This window comes from Sceloporus occidentalis, unplaced genomic scaffold, assembly GCF_023333645.1.
Source record: "Sceloporus occidentalis isolate IW3139 unplaced genomic scaffold, rSceOcc1.0.p SCAF_67, whole genome shotgun sequence".
NCBI lineage: Eukaryota > Metazoa > Chordata > Lepidosauria > Squamata > Phrynosomatidae > Sceloporus > Sceloporus occidentalis.
This window is the reverse complement of record NW_028317047.1, coordinates 5,043,751-5,063,519: the sequence shown is the minus strand read 5'-3', so window position 1 is coordinate 5,063,519 and position 19,769 is coordinate 5,043,751. Positions and strand designations below refer to the sequence as shown.

Below are 19,769 nucleotides of genomic sequence, written 5' to 3'. Positions count from 1 at the left end.
AGGTTCTAACCCTTAATATTTGTCGGTTCACTAAGTCACATTTTTAACAGACGAGTGTTGTGGGATATATGCATTGGTTTTCTTTGTGCTTATACTTTACCAAAATAAATGTTGTTTATTAGAAAGTTGCACAACCACTGCTAAATGCTAGAGATCACTAAATGTACTGGTGCTACTTTGGTCCTTTGTATGTATTTTCATTTACCATAATATGTTTTAATGTCTTTAATGCCTAGATAAGGCATGTATAACCATAGGCATAACAACTCCATAAGAGCTCACGCAGTGAGGGTTGCTTTCTGTTGGGGTACCTGAAATGCAGTGAACTAGTTATTCTAATGCTCCTGGTACTTTCTTCCAGGAGCATTACTGCTAGGCAACTAAAGAATGACTGCTTGGTTAGCTAACACTTTGGATACAAACTGTGCAGGCAATCACATCTGCATAGATAAGCAAAATAAAAATGCATATATCGCTTCTCGCAGCACCTTCTATTGAGCAAGCCACTAGTGAAAGCCTCCAAAACTAGCTATGGTATTGATTATTCTGCATCCTAAAGATATTTTGGTGCTTTTTGTCCACTGACCAGTTTGTTGTGTAGTCAACACGGATACCTAAGAAAATGGGTACAGACTGATCTCCGCTTAAGATGATTAGCCGCTGACGGTTTTAGGTACATTATTACACAAAAACATTTATGGGGCTTAATATGCTTAAATATTTGCCTCTAAAATGTAAATTACCTGGCATAATCAACATTGCATGTATCCGTTTATACAGTGATTAACCATGACTGTTTTAAAGTAAAAATATTGTCGATGAAATACCATGTTAATAAGCAATGTAGTATGCAGATTACGTCAAGTGAAAGCCTGCCAGTTCCATAAGCACATTTTTAATTTAGCTATGTTGGGCAAAGTACATGAAATAGATGCTAATTACCTTTCAAACTATGCTTTTCCAACAGTGTTACCCAGGCCAAATACTTTACAAGGCAATCACAACATAAAATTATACTGACTTAAAAATCCCAAACATCTACTCAAATAGTTCATTAAATCTATGAGTGCTGTGATCTTCCTTGCACGATGCTCAGCAGGCTTGTCTGACTGCTAAAGAGATCAATATGTGAGCCAGTTTTGAGAAACAATTTGTGCTCTTTTGTGCTGAAATTGAAACTGAAGATCGATAAGATTTGTTTAGACCACCTGCCCTGCAAGTTTCAGAAAACTCTGGAATACACGGGTACTAGAACTCTCATGGTCCTTAAGGTTCTTTAGTCTTTTACTTAACCATTAATTGTCAAGACTTCAATTAGGAATAAATCCTTTTTTTTAAAGCAAAATTAGGTCACCTAATCTTGAGGAGAGGTATTGTTCCCGGTACCTTTGTGTTTTTTGGAGCATGATAAAAGGCTTATTTATACTTGGTGAACAATGTCGCAATAATAAACACTGGGATGTCTGAAAATAATGCTTGTTTTTTCCACAGAGAATATGGATCAACTGCTTAGGATACAGTTAACCTAAGAAGGTTTCACTAATGGCTCCCTTGCCTGTTGACAGTCACAATGAGAAGGAGGGAGCCTTGGTTATTTAATTAGCAAACTTTGTAAGATCTCACCTTTTGTGAGGACATATCCCAATATCTCAAATATTGAGAGGGACCTTTTTGGGGATGTGCTCAAATGAATCGCTGGGGAGCAGAGCTTTGCCAAAACCTTTTATGAGATTTTGTCTTATTGATTTGCTTTTTATGTAAAAGCAAGACAGAAGTAAGACAATTGTGCTTCATTTTAGGTTGTTCATTCACACACTCTAGTGACTTTTAGGGTCGTAGAACACCGTAATATACTCATACCTAGCAAACATTCTACACTCTTAAGAAAGTGGGACAAGTACCTTTGTCTGTTGTAACTGACAGGACAGGACCCCCCAATTCTGACTTGAGATTTTTACTTTAAGTGCATTATTTTACATTTATTAACATTAAACTGCAACTACCAGATGCTCGACCAATATTTTAATTTACTAAATTGACTTGCCATTTGGCTTGTTCCACCAGAAATGTCTATCCTGTTGCAGACCTTTGTATGATCTTTAAAAACACATGGATCACAATGCTGATCCTTGAGGTACCCCACTGGTAACACAACCTTCCTTTTAACTAAAACGTTATATCTCCTATCACTTAGCCATTGCCTTATACATTCAACTGTTATGTTAAAACACTTTAATTTATAAGTCTTCTAAGAGTTGCAGTGTCAAATACCTTAATGGAATCTAGATAGGTGATAGCCTGTTCGTCCCTGGCCTATTATTTTAGTTACACAGTAAAAAAAATAGAGTTAGTGTGACACTACCTCCCTCCAGTAGATATATTTAACAAGGTTTTCTTATATTAGATGTATCCCACCAGGCCAAATAATTTGTCTGTTTTTTCATTTGAGAGTTCACGTAGAACTTCTTCATCTGTAAACACACTTGTTTCTCGTTTTTCCTGTTCTCTCGTTTGAATGTTTATGAAACTTTTATACTCATTTGTGTAGGGCCTTTTTCACCTTTTGTATCTCTGTCTATATTGTTGTATGACACACCACTTGTTATGTCCTGTTTACAGACTGTAGAGCACTGTGGAATACGATGGAGCTATGTAAATTAGTAAATAAGAATAACCTCAAAAAAGGCACTTCATCTCTGCAAATTTGTTTTTAGGATGGACACTACTGTTTTGTATGTATGAACAGCCTAAACTGTGTCTATAAACCAAACAGCATAAATGAAACACAATTGTCTTTCTTCTCTCTTACATTTACATAAAAAAAAAATCAATAGGACAAAGTGTCATAAAAGGTTTTGGCAAAGCTCTGCTTCCTAGCCATTCCTTTGAGCACATCCCCAAAACAAAAAGGTCTATCTTCCCTGTGAAAAACTTCCCTGTGATAAAGCATTGGGAAAAGCAAGCAGAGTGCTGAGTTTGATAGCTAGAGAATTAATAGCGGAAAAAGAGAGAGAGGTGGTTCTGCTGCTTTACAGATCTCTGGCCAGACCTTACCTAGAGTATTGTACGTTCTGGAGACCCTTTTCTCCAGAAGGATGTTGACAAGGATGATTTAAGTATTTAAAACCTTGCCATGGACACTGGCCCTTGTGCGGAGACTTTGACTATCTCTGAGTTTGACAGAGTACAGGTGGTTGATAAATAGAATGGCCTCCCATCAGAAGTGTTAGAAGCAAATACAGCGAGGGAATCTAAACATGTATAGGATAGGCATAAATCTTGAGCCTAAAACGAGATAGAAGACAGATTAACGTCTGAGTCTAGATCAGGAATAATGGGCAGATTAGGTGGGCCGATTATTCTTATCTGCCATCAAATTCTATGTTTCTATTATTATTATTTATTGTTTTATATAGCGCCATCAAATTCCGTAACGCTTCTATTAGTGTCTGCTTCTCTGGAGTAACGTAATCTAGAGTTCATGTTGTCTATTTCAGATAATCTAGAGTTACCAAGCATGGAATTGTTTGCTATTCAGTGTACTTTTTCCCCGATATACCGTATTTGCTCGATTATAAGACGACCCCCCCAAATCTGAATATTAATTTAGGAAAAAAGAAAAGGCCTGAATATAAGACGACCCTATAGGAAAAAAGTTTTACCAGTAAATGTTAATTCATGTAAACTATGTAAACTATTTTTTTTTAATAAAAGCTATGAATGAGAAAAATATTTTGTTTTTATTTCCTTTTATTTTCCAACCTGCCCCCCAGTTACGCACATCTGCCCCCAGGCTTGCCACTCTGCCCCAGAAATGCCTTATACCCCCCCTATATGCCACTGTGCCCCCTGATATGCCTTTTAACACTCTATATGCCACCGTGCCCCATGATATGCCTTTTGACCCAATATATGCCACTCTGCCTCCAGAAATGCCTTATACCCCTATATGCCACTCTGGCATTTAGGGGGTTAAAAGGCATATTATGGGGCAGAGTGGCATATAGGGAGGTATAAGACATTTCAGGAGGCAGAGTGGTGTATAGAGGGTTAAAAGGCATTTCTGGAGGCAGAGTGGCATTAAGGGGGTTAAAAGGCATTTCATAGAGCACTCTGCCTACAGAAATGCCTTATGCCCCCATTTAACCCCCCCCAAACTTACCGGTGCTTCTGATTCCCCAGTGTGTTGTCCGGGCAGCAGGTAGACGTCTACGTGATTCGCGTAGACAACTTCCGCTGCAGCCAGAAGGAGGTGCGGTTAGCAGCGGGGGTTGTCTGCGTCAATCGCCCAGACCTTCCCCTGCTGTCAGTGAGAAGGGGAACTCTTCTCACTGACAGCCGGGAAAGGTCTGCGCGATGGACGCAGACAACCCCCGCTGCTAACCGCACCTCCTTCCGGCTGCAGGGGAAGTTATCTTCGTGAATCGCGTAGACGTCTACACGCTGCCCCGGCTACACTCCGGGGAGTCCGAAGCACCAGTAAGTTGGGGGGCATAAGACAGGAGGATCCAGGTCCCCTGCAGCGCTGCGGGGGATCTAGATCTTAGTCTATTTGAGGTCTGATTATAAGACGACCCCGATTAGAAGACGAGGGGTCTTTTTCAGAGCATTTGCTCTGAAAAAAACCTCGTCTTATAATCAAGCAAATACGGTATATATTGCTTTGCTCTCAATTAACAGTAAATTCCCAAACTGTTACTTTTCAACACCTGTAAAAGGACAATAAGGATTTTCAAGTGAAAATTAGGGTTTATAGAAGGGTTTACCTTCCAAGTTCTTGGCATTAGCATATGCGATACCATGCATTTCTCCACCGACATACAACGCCTTGCTAAAGTAACCCTCTTGGCATTTGCTAGAGTTGAAAAGTTGGTAAGATATAGGGTTGGTCATTGACCAGATATGTCCCATGAATTGTACCACTCTCGGATACCTCAGGCAGCTGTCTTACTCCTGGCATTAAACCAGCCCCAGTGCGATAAAATATTTAATCTGATCTGAAATCATCTTCAACTCAATGTTTAGCCTATGAAACCCCAACACATGTCTACTGAAATTATAGTTATGCTTACATCTTTGTATATTAATATCTGAAATGTTCCTGTCTTTTCTTGCAATAGCCTAATGTAATTTCCTTTTTTTTCAACAGATATTTTGCCCAGGTTTGATAAGGAAGATGATTTGACCTTAGTGGCAACTGTTTCCTCCGAGCTTGATTCTGTATCTGTAAGTATTTTTATCCTTGTAGTTTGAACTATGTAATAATCATTTCAGGATAAAGCTTGTGAATATATATATATATATATATATATATATGTGTGTGTGTGTGTATAAATATATATATATATATATATATATATATATATATATATATATATATATATGTCCTGATGAAAGTCAGCAATGACTGAAACGTCGACTTGACTTTGAATAAAGAGAAGTTGTTAACTTAAAGACCTGGAGTGCTGGCCATCCTTTGAGAGTGCTTTTTATATATATATATATACTATATGAATTAGGGCTGAAACAACTAATCGATAAAATCGATAATGAAAATTGTTGCCAACGAATTTCATTATCGATTAGTTGAATCGATTTTATCGAGTATAAGATGAGGGTTTTTTCAGAGCTAATGCTCTGAAAAATACCCTTTGTTTTATAATCTGACCTCAAATAATAACACTAAGTGCTGCAGCGGACCTGGATCCACCACTCTGACAGCTGAAAAATAATCGGCCAACTAATCGATTATGAAAATAATCGTTAGTTGCAGCCCTAATATAAATATATGTATGTGTGTGTGTATATGTATGTATGTATATATATATATATATATATATATATATATATATATATATACCGTGTTTGCTCGATTTATAAGACAAGGTTTTTTTCAGATGCTCTGAAAAATACCCCTCGTCTTATAATCAGACCTCAAATAGGTCTGACTATGAGACTAAGATCCAGATCCCCCGCAGCGCTGCAGGGGACCTGGATCCTCCTGTCTTATGCCCCCATTTAACACCCCCCCCCAAACTTACCAGTGCGTCTGACTTCTATGATGTTCCCAACACACAGTGCTTGTGCTAAGGTTGCTTCCAGAGGCATGAGTGATGTGATGTAAACAAAAAAATAAAGCACTTAGCTGACATAGTACTTGCAGCCTTGCTGTACGATTTTCATTCTTGCCACTGATTGGCTTTCTTGAAGCTATCAATCAGTAGTAGGGATGTGCTCCCACTTAAATCAATAGGAAGACATTACACATCACATGCAGGGAAATACTTGGGCCGAACGCATCTCCTAAAGGGCATTTAGCTAGGGCAATTGGAAAAGGGGTACATGCTTTTGGGAGCATTTTGCAGAATACCCCATGCATTTGAAAAAAAGAGTGCATATCATAGCTGGAGTTTCACTTTAATCTGTGGATGGTGGAGCTGTGTTTAGTCTCAAATTCTGGTATCTAGCTATTCGTGCATTACACTCCAAAAATTCGGTAGTTGACAGGCTTATTTTGCCCACCCTCAGATTTGCCTGTTAGGACTCGGCTTTCTGTATTTGAATGTATTGAAAATAACATGAACATGACCTATTGTATTTGTTTTTTGCTTTTATTAACAGCAATCATTTGACAGTGAAGTGGAGTCAGAAAACATCCCGTCTTTAACTGTAAAGGTATGTATATTTTTATACATTTATTGTGTATGTGAATTGTATACTCGTGTCATACAGATGTACGTTAAGTAGTTCAGTGGAATAATTGCAAAACGCCTTCATGGTTGGTCTACATCATCAGGCCGGATAAAACAGTAAGGTTTATGGTATGGGGAAGAATTTATGTGATCAACTCCTATATAATACCTGAATGGAGCTATCTTTTCCAGATGCTTCCACTCGCTGTACCTGAAAGCTGGCTAACACTGGTACAATCTAGCTTCTCCAATTCTCTCCTGGAATCAAGTTCAAAAACAGATTATCACTCAATTTAGAATGGGGAGAGATCTAAATTGGCCCTTTCTTAATTCCTCAAAAAGTTTTATTAGATGGGATAGATGGGTCAGAGAACAGTATTGGCATTTACCGATAGCGACTACCCCTCATTCCGGAAGGCAGTCTTCCCTAACCGGCATTCTGTGTATTTGTATGTTGTATGATTTTATATGTTCCTGAGCATTTTTTAAAGACTTGCTGTTGTTATTTATGTATGTATGTATATGTATACATTTTTAATTTTGTAAAGCTGATAAATTATTAAAAAGGATTTAAACTAAAAAAGTGTATGGTACTGGAGGGGCTGTGTCTGTATGTATGTATAAGTGTTTGATGTTAGAGTGGTGTGTGTGTATGTATATATAAGTGTATGGTGTTAGAGTGACTATTAGTGTGTAAAATGTTGGTAACTGTGTATATTTACACTTTATGGACAAAAGTATCGAGATACCTGACCATTACACCAAGGACTTTTATGACATTATTTTATTGCATTGCTTTTATTGCATTATAAATATACAGACATTAATATGTAGTTGGTCCCCCCCGTTGCAGCTATAACAGCTTCCACTCTTCTGATAAGGCTTTCCACAAGATTTTGAGGTGTTCCTGTGGGGACTTTTGCCCATTCATCCAGTAGACCATTTGAGCACTGACAAGAAGGCCTGGCTCACAATCTCTGTTACAGTGCACCCCAAAGGTGTTTAATGGGGTTGAGGTCAGGGCTTTCTGCAGGTTTGTCAATTCCTCCACACCAAACTCATCCAACCATGTCTTTTGGATCTTGCTTTGTGCATTGGGGCATTGTCCCAAAATGTCTTGGTATTAAGATTTCCCTTCCCTCGAAGTGTGGCCTTGTAAGCAAGTCAGGTAGAAGCCCAGTTACAAGTGATATCAGAGGCTCTATTACCAGAAGGAAGGTACAGACCGGCAAAATGAAACACAACAGGCTGAATCTTAATATGAGATGGTCTGTATTATAGAAGCTGGCGCGCCAGGTTAGTACAGGCTCTAGACCCGACCAAACAGGGAACAGGCACAAAGGTAGATGTACAGCACAATAGCCCCCTAGTCGGGAACAAGATAGCACTAGGATGCTGTAGCTGAACTGATGGGACCCACTCTCTGGAACACGACAGAAAGCCCTCAGGCAGGGCATTGCACACACAGCTGGAAGCCCTCAGGCAGGGCACTGGACACATGGCTGGAAGCCCTCAGGCAGGGCATTGGACACATGACTGGAAGCCCTCAGACAGGGCACTGGACACATGGCTGGAAGCCCTCAGACAGGGCACTGGACACACGGCAGGGCACATGACTGGGAGTCCTCTGGCAGGGCATACTTAGGCAGGGAGGCCGGGTCAGAACCAGAGGGCCAATATCAAGTGCGGAATCCAGGAGGAGAGTCAGAAGAAGCCGGGTCAACACGGGCAGTAACAGGAACCAAGGAACGAAGTCAGAGGCAGGCCGGGTCAAAACGGGTTAAACCAAATCAGACCGCTGCTAGCAGGAGAACAGGCCAGGCAGAATGCAGATACATCTCAATGCAAAGCCCGGAATGGTGGAATAAGCAGGTATTTATGGGGAGGGTTGCACCCAGGTTAGCATATGCAGCTGGTCAGGTCATTAGCATGTGGACTAGTGATGGTCTGAAAGGTGAGGGCTGAAATGGATATGACACCCATAAATAAATACAGAGTCCAGGCTAACAGGGTGGAATCCAGACAGACCCACACAATGAAAAAAGCCCCATACCATTATCCCTCCTCCACCCAACATTACAGTTGGCACAAAGCAGTCAGGCGGGTAACGTTCTCCTGGCATCCGCCATACCCAGACTCCACCATCAGACTGCCAAACAGGTCGGCGACCCCTTGAAAAAGGAGAACCGAAACGGCGTAGAGGAAGTGGAGGTTAATATGGGTAAGCATTACAGCACTTTTAGGACGTCTTTTTGATCATTTGGATTACCTAGATATTCATTGCATACGTTATAAGTCCTTCACATGTTTACTGAATCAATGGGTGCACTCCATAGTGAGTAATAGGCAATAATATTTGAATGACTAAGCACTTTATAATTCATTTACTGTTTACATGCACCTGTGACACTTTATGTATATACAACCATAGCCCCTCCATATGCTCTGATTAGTTTCTTAGAAACCTCTGTTGTCTAAATTATGAAATACTATATATGTTTTTATATTTAAAAAAATAATTTGTTTGTACAATAAAATAATATATTTTTATAAGGGCTTGTGTAGAACTCTTTTCATACAAGGTATATATGCCAAACAGAAAAGCATGATTAGTCACTCCACTGCTTTAGAGCTCAGCGGCAGCGCTTGTCATTGTACTTGCTGACATGAGGCTTGCATGCAGTTGCTCGGCCATGGAAACCCATTCCATGAAGCTTCCTCTGCACAGTTTTTCTGTTGAATTCATGGCTGAATTGCTGCTGTTCATAAATGCTTCCACTTTTCAATAATACCACTTAGTTGACTGTGGCATATCTAGCAGGGATGGAATTTCATGAAATCACTGAGCTCTTCAGAATGATGCATTTTTTTCACAAATGTTTGTAAATGCAGACTGCATGGCAAGGTGTTTGATCTTATACATCCGTGGCAATGAGTCAACATAAAAAGGTGAATTCTTGTGTAAATAAAGATGTATGTGTCAACCGAAGATCAAACACAAATGAAGTTCAAATAATTGCTTCAGACTACTTAAGTATGTGCCTCCTGCACACACTTTAATAATAGAAAACTTACAAAAAGTAAAATTTTTACAGAAGTATCCAAATATCGATCTGGATGTCTGGAGATATTGTCAGAAACCTGCCCTACGCGTTTTGTGAGGCAAGATCACTTCATCAAGGGGTATGTGTTAGTGAAGAGCTGCCCCTGACCAACATCATAACCTCAATATCTTAATTCATTCCAATACCTAACCTCAATCATTATACACAACAACCATATTCATACCTCCATCATCATATTCATCCCCACCTTCATTTCCATTCCCTACCATTATCACCCCATACTGTACCACAGACATCCCCCTCCATATTCAAACTCCCTAATGTAACCTCTCATGGCCCTCATCGTAATATCCTTCACTTGGCATGCCTCCAATTATGTTCATATAACCTTACTATATACAATACTTTTCATACAGTTTATGAAACCACATTACTAGGGGCGTAACTAGAAATTGACCCCCCCCAACATGTCCTACAGTGCAACGTTTGTCATCAAACAGTTGAGTACCACATTTGCCCCCCCAACAGCTTGCTTGTGCCATCTTTGCCCCCAAAGAGCTTGTCTGTGCCATCTTTTCCCCATCTTGTTTATAACCTCAACCAGCTTCCCAGAGTCATCTTTGTGCCCAAAACATGTTGTCAGTGCCCCCAAATTGTCTTTGCCACCAAACAAATTTTCTGTGCCCCCAAACAGCCTGCTTGTTCCATTTTTGCTAAAGTGTTCGTCAGTCCCCTAAACACTTACACATCCATTCTCTCACACAAGTACACTTATACATTCATGTTAACACACACTTACACATACATTCATACATACTTCCTTCCTTACCCTCCCACTCACTCACTAGCTCACTCCCTTCCTCCCTCTGGCATCCCCATCCATAGCTTTCTCTCTGGCGCTCTCACAGACAGACAGATATGAGGTCAGATCCGGTGCAGCGCTGTCAGAAGTGACCCCACAGAAGTGAGGCTGCTCGCTTTTATACGTGTTCCCATGACTGTGGCCGCCAATGCAACTGCAGGGACAAAATCTATTTTACTGCTGCAGTTTTATTGGTGGCTGTGGCCAGGGGCACACGTATAATTAGGTGGTCGCCCTCAAGACTTGTCCTGCCCAGTCCGGCCCTGATTTTATGATAGTACCCTCTTTTTGGAGTGTATTTTTTGTTTTTGTGCTCTCTCAAATACTGTGCTTTATGTATCAGAATCTGCCATCTTTAAATAGGCAAATGAAAAATCAATGCAACTATCGAAGCAACATTTTTAATAATTTATCATTAATTACAGGGTGTTTCAGGGAGCATTTCTATAGTCCCTGTTTTCTATTTTTTTTCTCTTCACTCAGTATATTTGGAAGTCATGCATGAGATGATATGAGGAATTACAGTAGGGCTGAAACAACTAATCGATAAAATCGATAATAATCGATAATGAAAACCATTGTCAACGATTTTCATTATCGATTAATCGAATCGATTTTTATCGATTATAAAAATTATAATCCGACCTCTAACAGAGATCGGATTATAACACTAGAATCCAGATACCCCGCAACGCTGCAGGGGACCTGGATTCCCCTCACTTCCGTCTCTCTCCCCCTCCCATACACCCCTCTGACTCCTCCCCCCTCCCATACATCACTCTGCCTCTCTACCCGGCTCCGTTACTGACTTCATAGAAGCCTCAGCGTAAGTGAAGGGCAGTAATGGAGGCTGTCTGTGCGCATCGTTTAGACCCCCACCGGCTGACAGAGGATCAGCCTCTCTGTCAGCCGGTGGGGGTCTGCATCGCACAGACAGCCTCCGTTACTCACCTTCACTTACGCTGAGGCTTCTATGAAGCTGCAGTGAAAGTTCCTGTCAGTAACGGAGCCGGGTAGAGAGGCAGAGCGGTGTATGGGAGGGGGGAGGAGTCAGAGGGGTGTATGGGAGCCACCCTCCCACACACCACTCTGGCTCCTCCACCTCCCATACGGCACTCTGCCTCTCTACCCTGCTCCCTGGTGTCTTGTGCACCTCCGTGGCTGACAGGAGGCAGAGTGGAGTATGGGGGGGGGAGGAGGCAAAGTGATGTATGGGAGGGGGAGGAGCCAAAGTGATGCATGGGAGGGGGAGGAGGCAGAGTGGTGTATGGGAGGGGGAGGAGCCAAAGTGCAGTATGGGAGGAGGCAAAGTGGTATATGGGAGGGGGAGGAGGCAGAGTGGTGTATGGGAGGGGGAGGAGGCAGAGTGGAGTATGGGAGGGGGAGGAGGCAGAGTGGTGTATGGGAGGGGGAGGAGCCAGAGTGGTGTATGGGAGGGGGAGGAGCCAGAGTGGTGTATGGGAGGGGGAGGAGCCAGAGTGGTGTATGGGAGGGGGAGGAGCCAGAGTGGTGTATGGGAGGGGGAGGAGCCAGAGTGGTATATGGGTGAGTTATAGTGGTGTAAGGGGGTATAAGGCATATCGATATTAGGCATATCAGGGGGGCATAAAACATATCTGGGGGTAAAAGGTATATCAGGGGGCTCAGTGGCATATAGGGGGTATAAGGCATATCAATATTAGGCATATCAGGGGGGCATAAATCATATCTGGTGGTAAAAGGTATATCAGGGGGATCAGTTGCATATCACTGGCATATAAGAGGTATAAGGCATATATAAAAATTTAAACAAGGCTTTTTTCTCATAGTTTTTATTAAATATGAAAAATAGTTAACATATGAATTAATATTTACTAATAACTTTGTATTAAAACCTAGTTTGAGAAACACTGTGTTTGGGTTCTTGTAGCTTTTATTATTATGTCAGTAAAATAAGAAGGTGACTAGAGAGAGGCCATTGTGATAAAGAGATGAAAGTGTAAATTGTACGTTTTTTATTACATTATTTTAAATTGAAAAAAAATTACATTTTTTTATCTGATTAATCGATTAATCTAAAAAATAATCGGCCAACTAATCGATTATTAAAATAATCGTTAGTTGCAGCCCTAAATTACAGTACTTCTTATTTAACAGACACATTTAGGAGATGTTGGGAAGAGGCTGAAATGTCAACATTCTAGTGTTGGATATATTTCTTAAAATATGGGACAGTGGACTGAGTGGTTCACTGCATATCTTAATGACTCACTCTATTGAATACCAGTTGGACTTGGTGGTGGGTCTATTCACGGATTATTCCTTAGACAAAGACTTTTTTTTTTTCTTCCTTTCGCATTCCCTCTCCTCTTTTTTCTTTTGTCTTTCCCTCCATCACTGGGGCCACTGGAGAGGCCTGACAGCCAGCCTCCTCGCTATTGACTATGGGCCCTGACTTTGTAAAGACTTATGTGACTACCCCCAGCAGGATGTCATCTCATCACTTGCTGAGGGGATTATCCCTGGCAGACAGCCAGCAACTGCAACCAGGGAGTTACCGCCATTGTTTTACTTTAATATCAGAGTGATATGAGGGTCTTGTGTAGATGTTTTTGTAGCTTTGTTTTCCTCCTGTGAAAATAATATGTTTAAAAAATTGTTTCACTGAGGCTTGGAAAAAAGAATCATAACTGTTTCAGAAATTATGACATAACTTTTGCAACTTATGCTTACACAAAGAACCAGCCTTTTATATCAATACACAGTGCAAATGCGTTTTTGGGGGATTTTTGTTGATTTTTTTTATCTACATTCAGATTCCAATTGTGATCAGAGGAAAGAATAGTATGTGTTATCTGTTTTTTTAATGTACCATTGCGTCGTATAAGGGTCCTTTACCTGCTTAAAAGTTGAATGTTTCTAGCTCTTCTGCATAAAATCAACATTGTGTCTTGTCTAAGAAATCTAAACAGTGTTTATTTTACACATGACAACATGACATTTAGTAGTGAGTCCATCTTTATAAGTAAGATGATTACCCTGATAACATGCTAAAATAGAGTTACACTAGCCCTATTAGGAGGACATTTATTTTTTTATAGAAGTGGAATTTGGATTTAGTTCAGTTCTTCATCACCAGTTAAAAATTGTACCTTGATCATAATATCTGGGAATCTTAAGTCAAAATTGCTGTATTCTTCTTCTAAAAAAAATAAATAAAAAAAAAAGCATTCACAGCATTCGTTATGCTGCAGGTATGACCACAAATATTCTCATTGTGATACACGGAAAAATGATAAAATCTTATAAACATCGTTCTATTAGATTACTATTATTAAAATCAGCAGATAAAGAAAATTTAGTTTACATGAGCTTTATATGAAACAATATATCCAGAAACATATTCAAGGAAAGTATATTTAAAAAGAGGGGAATGTTAGGACTAAAGGGTCAGATGCTTAGGTGTAATGTAAGGAAGTTTTACTTCACTGAGAAGGTGGTGGATACAGCGTCCTCCACTAATATTGGCACCCTTGATAAATATGAGCAAAGAAGGCTGTGAAAAATTACCTTTATTGTTTAACCTTTTCTCGAAAAATACACAAAGATACTCTGCTCTCATGGATATCAAACAACTGCAAACACAACAGGTTTAAAAAAAAATAAAAAAAAAATTGTTAAATATATGTGTGGTGCATATAATGGCACCCTTTTAATCAAGACTTTGTGCTACCTCCTGTTGCCAAGATGAGGTTGGAAAATACATGGAAAGGGATTTGAGACCATTCCTCCATACAGAATCTCACCAGATCCTTCAAATTTTGCAGTCAACTCTGAAGGACTCTCCTCTTCAGTTTACTCTACAGGTTTTCTATGGGGTTCAAGTCAGGTGATTGGGATGGCCATGGTTGGACCTTGATTTTGTGGTCAGTAAACCATTTTTGTGTTGATTTTGATGTATGTTTTGGATTATTGTCATACAACCACGGCCCATCTTTCTGGCAGAGGCAGTGAGGTGTTCATTTAATATCTGTTGATATTTGATAGCATCCATGATTCTAACAAAATGTCCAGGTCCTTTGGCAGAATAAATAGCCCCTAAACATTAAAGAGCCACCACCATATTTAACTGTGGGCATAAGGTACTTTTCCATATGACTACCTCTCTATGCGCAGAACCCACACCTGGTGTGTTATCTGACAACGGAGCCTGATCCAATTTGAAGTTCCAGCAGTGTTTGGCAAACTGAAGATTGTTGAGTTTGTTTTTGGATGAGATTAGAGGCTTTTTCTTGAAACCCTTCCAAACAACTTGTGGTGATGTAGGTGATTGTAGTTTTGGAGACTTTCTGACCCCAAAACACATCTAACTTCTGCAATCCTCCAGCTGTGATCCTTTGATTTTATGGCCACTCAAACCATCCTCTTCACAGTGCGTTAAGATAATATAGACACACATCCTCTTCCTGGTTGATAACCATAACATTTTGATTTGACTGGAACTTCTTAATTATTGCTCTGATTGTGGAAGTGGGCATTTTCAATGCTTTTGCTGTTTTCCTATAGCCACTTTATACGATACTATAGGTTTGTGTTTTCACGGTAATTTTGATAATAAAGAAAACATTTTGGGTTGGGAAAGGTGTCCTTCAAGCATGCAAACGTAACAGAATTTTACAAATAAAACCTTTGCAGAGTGTTAAGTGTACTTGATTTTATATTTAATTTACTGAAATAGTTCTTTTTTTTTCTTACAGTTCTGTGTAGGGACCAGGTTAAATGTACAGAAATCTGTGCTGTCCATTAGCATCCCACCTCCTTTAGCTGTTACTCAAGACAAGTTTATTTTTGATTCATTAGGTAAGTCTGCAGTCTGTTTTAATGCCATGTTTTATACACAGAATTCCTAGGAAAGGTAGTTTGTAGATGTCATTGATATCTTTTATTGGTTCCTGCATATTTCTACAGTAACATGTAGAGTCACATAAGAATACAAGACCTCGGTAGTATGTTTATATATGAAGAATGAATCTTTGAGTTTTGAAAGCTTATGAGATTACATCTTACTTTATGAAAATGTTTGCAAATGTCACAAAAATTTACTGAGCAGGTTGGCGCTTTAGTATTACCAAACTGTGTTTAACCTGTCCCAGCATTCGTATGGAGATAAGAAAGAGAACACGTAGCGGAAGTCCCGAGATGCGCAAAAAAATTACTACCACAAAGTTTGACAAAGGCTGGTGGTAGAATTAGTGCTTGGAAATGGTTAAAATACTAGCATTTGAAATACCCTGGGGTGGCTAGTTTTCAAACATATATGGTTTGATGGCCACCTTCAAAGATGTCCCAAATAGGACATGGGGCAGTATGGCCATATTTGAAAAAAAAATGTGCTACTTGTACTTATTGCCCTATAACATGCAAGAAAAACCATAAAACCATTAAGTTTCTAAACTCAAGACAAATATTATAATCTATTTAGTAGGTTTTTTTTAAATTAGCTTTTGTAAATGAGTGAAAGATTTTTCAAATAAGTCACAAAAAGTCTCAATTATTCACCATATTTTATACTTTTTTATAGTAAGTAATGGATACAATCAAACTAATGTTATCTAAAGGAAGCCCTTCTTGTCCAAAAAAAAAGAAAACAATATATAACTTGTGTGGGTACAGTAAATGAGAGAGAAAATTACAGCTAAACACGAGCACCGCAGAAATGTTAAAACCATGTTCATGAAGGGTACAGAAAATAAAATCAGCTATTGTCACAAAGGGGTTAAAACCATACATATTTGGAGTGTTTATGCTGAAATGGTTATTATGGTTTTCAGAGGCAGGGATAACAAAGACAGCAAGTATTTCTGTGTTCCTGAAGGGAAACTGTCCACCCACTGATCTTGAAGGAAGTGCTGTGATTTCATATAGTATGCCTACAGGTAAGCAACAATTTATTTCTGTGTACTGCGTAGACAACTATGAATATGATTGTGTGATTTCCTGTGTTCATATAAGCATTTATTGTGAAGGTTGAATATCCCTTTAATAATACGTAATATATGCATATAACCAAGTTTGGATTACAGTAGGGGTACTGCTATTTGTGAAGGCTTAAATTTTAATGCTCACTAATTTCAGTGAAATTCTCCATGTGTTTAAGTGTACTACACTTTGCTGGTAGAATCACACAAAATGCTGTGACTCCCTTGCACCTAAATAGGGGATTTCTACAACATGTCTGCACATGTGTGATATTATGCTGACGCTTATGTGGTCGTAATGTGGGGCTTATAAATCCAAAGTACCAAATTAGCGCAGAAAAGGGTAGTTATATAATAGAATATTTAGCTCATCAGTGGTTAGTCATAGAAGCCGTTATTGGCAGAAACAAAGCGTCCACCTGAACATAAGGAAGCCTTAGCCCCACATGGACCATGGAGGTTTGCCCCATTGTGTTTATGATCATATTTACAAATTGGTAAATGTACTGTCCCACAGGCCTAGATATCTTATTCTGTAGTAGCTGTTTTTGATACATAAATGTTTGTTTAGTGTTAACAATCTTCACCGCAATATGTATTCGTGAATTAAGTTTACCAATTATCATGTAGGGTATAATTGATATAATGTCTTAAAAAAAGTAACAACCAATACTACAACATCCATAAAGGCAATTGTGTACAGTCATTGGAAGGTTTATATGTGTAAGTGTGGCAGAATTTATTTGTTAGAGGAACACTTTATGTCCTGATTTGAACTCTTCAAGATCATGTGTATTTTAATATTTTGTAGCCTAGCTCTGCAGGATCTCAGGTTTATATACGTTTTTAATTGTTTTAAATTGAAATGTTGCAGTAATCCTAATCATTATCCTTAATTTAACACATTTGCTTTTCATTATAATATCCAGTTAACTGTCTGTATCCCCACCCATATGTTTCTGGATTATTTTATATTAACCTCTTTATGTGGATTTCATTTCAATCTGATTTCTTCAACTCCAAGCACCTCATTAAAAATGTAAAGTTATGAAGTATTTTTATTATTACAACATAGACATCCAAACCTTTTATTCCAGTATGGAATTATCTAGACACATCTGTCTAAATTTTAAAGTGCTTTTAGCAATATGATTTTATTTTGGAAAACCATCTTCTGCTGTTGTCCGCCAACGCAAGCAAGTGAAGCTTTGTGGAATTTCTTGGCTTTTCTTTTTCCATAGAGGTCCAAGAAAGCAAACCATACTTTCCCCTCCTCCAAAATAAATAACACTGATGTTTTCAAGCACTTAGACGGAAAGAAGTGCCTGCTGAGAGAAGCCAAACCTGCCAATTGATCACGAGGTGAACAATAGGAAAGGACACATTGGTGCACCTTGTTTCAACATTATAATTTTTTTGAAGACTGCAAGTGGTTCTGAAATGTTTCCTGTGGAACAATGAGTCAATTTAGTTTAATAAATAAATTGGTTTAAGGAACATATTAAGCTTCTGGATTTAAAATACACTTGTGGGTATTCCAGGAAACATGGATAAGAGCTCAAAGAATGTTAGTAAAATGACTGACATAATGGCATAATAATGATTTGTCTTTTCTAAATACTAATAGTTATTTTCTAATAGCTAATATACTATCTGTTTGATCCAATTCCATATTTTATAGTCATTTTCGTAAGTGATTGTGACATGCACTTTAAGTAATCATTTTCTGTTTGACTTTATCAGTCATTCATGTTGTGACCCACTCTTCTTTACAACTTTGCTTCACTTTATTGAGGTTTGCAGGCATTTGTTTACGCACATTTCTCTTAAGGTCCTGCCACAGAATTTGAATCAGGTTAAGGTCTGGACTTTGACTGGCCCATTGGAATACCTTGATTCCTTTCTTTTTGAAGGATTTGCTGGAGTGCTTGGAATCATTGCCCTGTTCCGTGTCCCAATTTAGGCTAAAGTTTAGCTATTGGACAGATGGCCTCACATTCGACTTTAGAATACTTTGGTATACAGAGGAGTTCATGATCGATTCGATGATTGCAAGGTTCCCAGGTCCTGTGGCTACAAAACAAGCTCAAATAGTTACCTCTCCACCACCGTGCTTGACAGTTGGTATGAGGTGTATATACACTGCTGTGTTTGGTTTTTGCCAAATGTGGCACTCTGTATTATGGCCAAACATCTCCACTTTGGTCTCTTCTGTCCAAATGACATTGTTCCAGTCTTGTGGTTTGTTCAGATGCAAATTTGCAAACGTAAGCTGTGCTGCCATGTTCTTTTTACAAAGAAGAGGCTTTCCTGCATTTCCAAACAAATGACACTTGTTCAGCCTTTGTCTAATTGTACTGTCTAAATAACTGAGGCCTGTAGAGTTTGAGGTGTAACTCCCGGGTTTTTTGTAATTTCTCTGAGCATTGCACAATCTGACCTTGGGGTGAATTTCCTGGGACCTCCACTCCTGGGAAGATTGGCTAATGTCTTGAATGTTTTCCACTTTTGAATGTTCTTTCTCACTGTAGATTGATAGACTTTAAATTGTTTGGAAATTGCCTTATAAGCCTTTCCAGATTGATTGGCAACAACAATTGCTTCTCTAAGATCATTGCTGATGTATTACCTCCTTGGCATTGTGTCAACACCTGAATGCTCCAAACCAGAAAACTGCTAAAACATTGGCTTTAGTAGAGGTGGTCACACTTGCTGATAATCAATAAACCCCTTGACGACAATTGACAGTCCGGGCACGTCATGCAAAAACATTCAGTTAGCGACAATTGATGTGCCAGGACCGTCATGGCTTTAAACTGGTGTATAAAGCGATCTATGTTCACTTTATGCACCCAAACGTTGTTGCTGTAATGCCTCGATGTTGAGGCATTCAGCAACACATGAGATCGGCATCAGGGGCAAAAGAGTTTAGGAGGCCATCGTGCTCTGCCGTCACATAATTTTCTAGCCTCTCGTCTGCCTCAAGTTTCTTCTGAAGTACTGGTCCCAGTTCCACATTGTTCTGAAGGCCTCAGGGAAGCTCAGACTCAACATAGACCTCCGATACATCAACAGATTCACTTAAAACCTTCATCCTACATCATTGGGACAGATCTCTTTTCTGCATTCTAAAAGAAGGTCTGGCTGAGCCCCTCGGTTCCCCACTCCCTCTAATGGTGGAGTCTGAAAGAAA

At 39.3% G+C, this 19,769-nt stretch overlaps 1 protein-coding gene across 1 annotated transcript in view; it reads left to right on the top strand.

Moving 5' to 3' along the window:
- The window catches only part of LOC149286670 (protein PTHB1), a 269,256-nt gene that overhangs the window by 116,447 nt on the left and 133,040 nt on the right, over window positions 1-19,769 (top strand). The window contains exons 10-13 of the mRNA XM_089493849.1: window positions 5,150-5,226; window positions 6,622-6,675; window positions 15,356-15,458; window positions 16,430-16,534. Of these exons, the coding sequence (XP_089349975.1) occupies window positions 5,150-5,226; window positions 6,622-6,675; window positions 15,356-15,458; window positions 16,430-16,534 (339 nt within the window). The remainder of the gene's footprint in view (window positions 1-5,149; window positions 5,227-6,621; window positions 6,676-15,355; window positions 15,459-16,429; window positions 16,535-19,769) is intronic.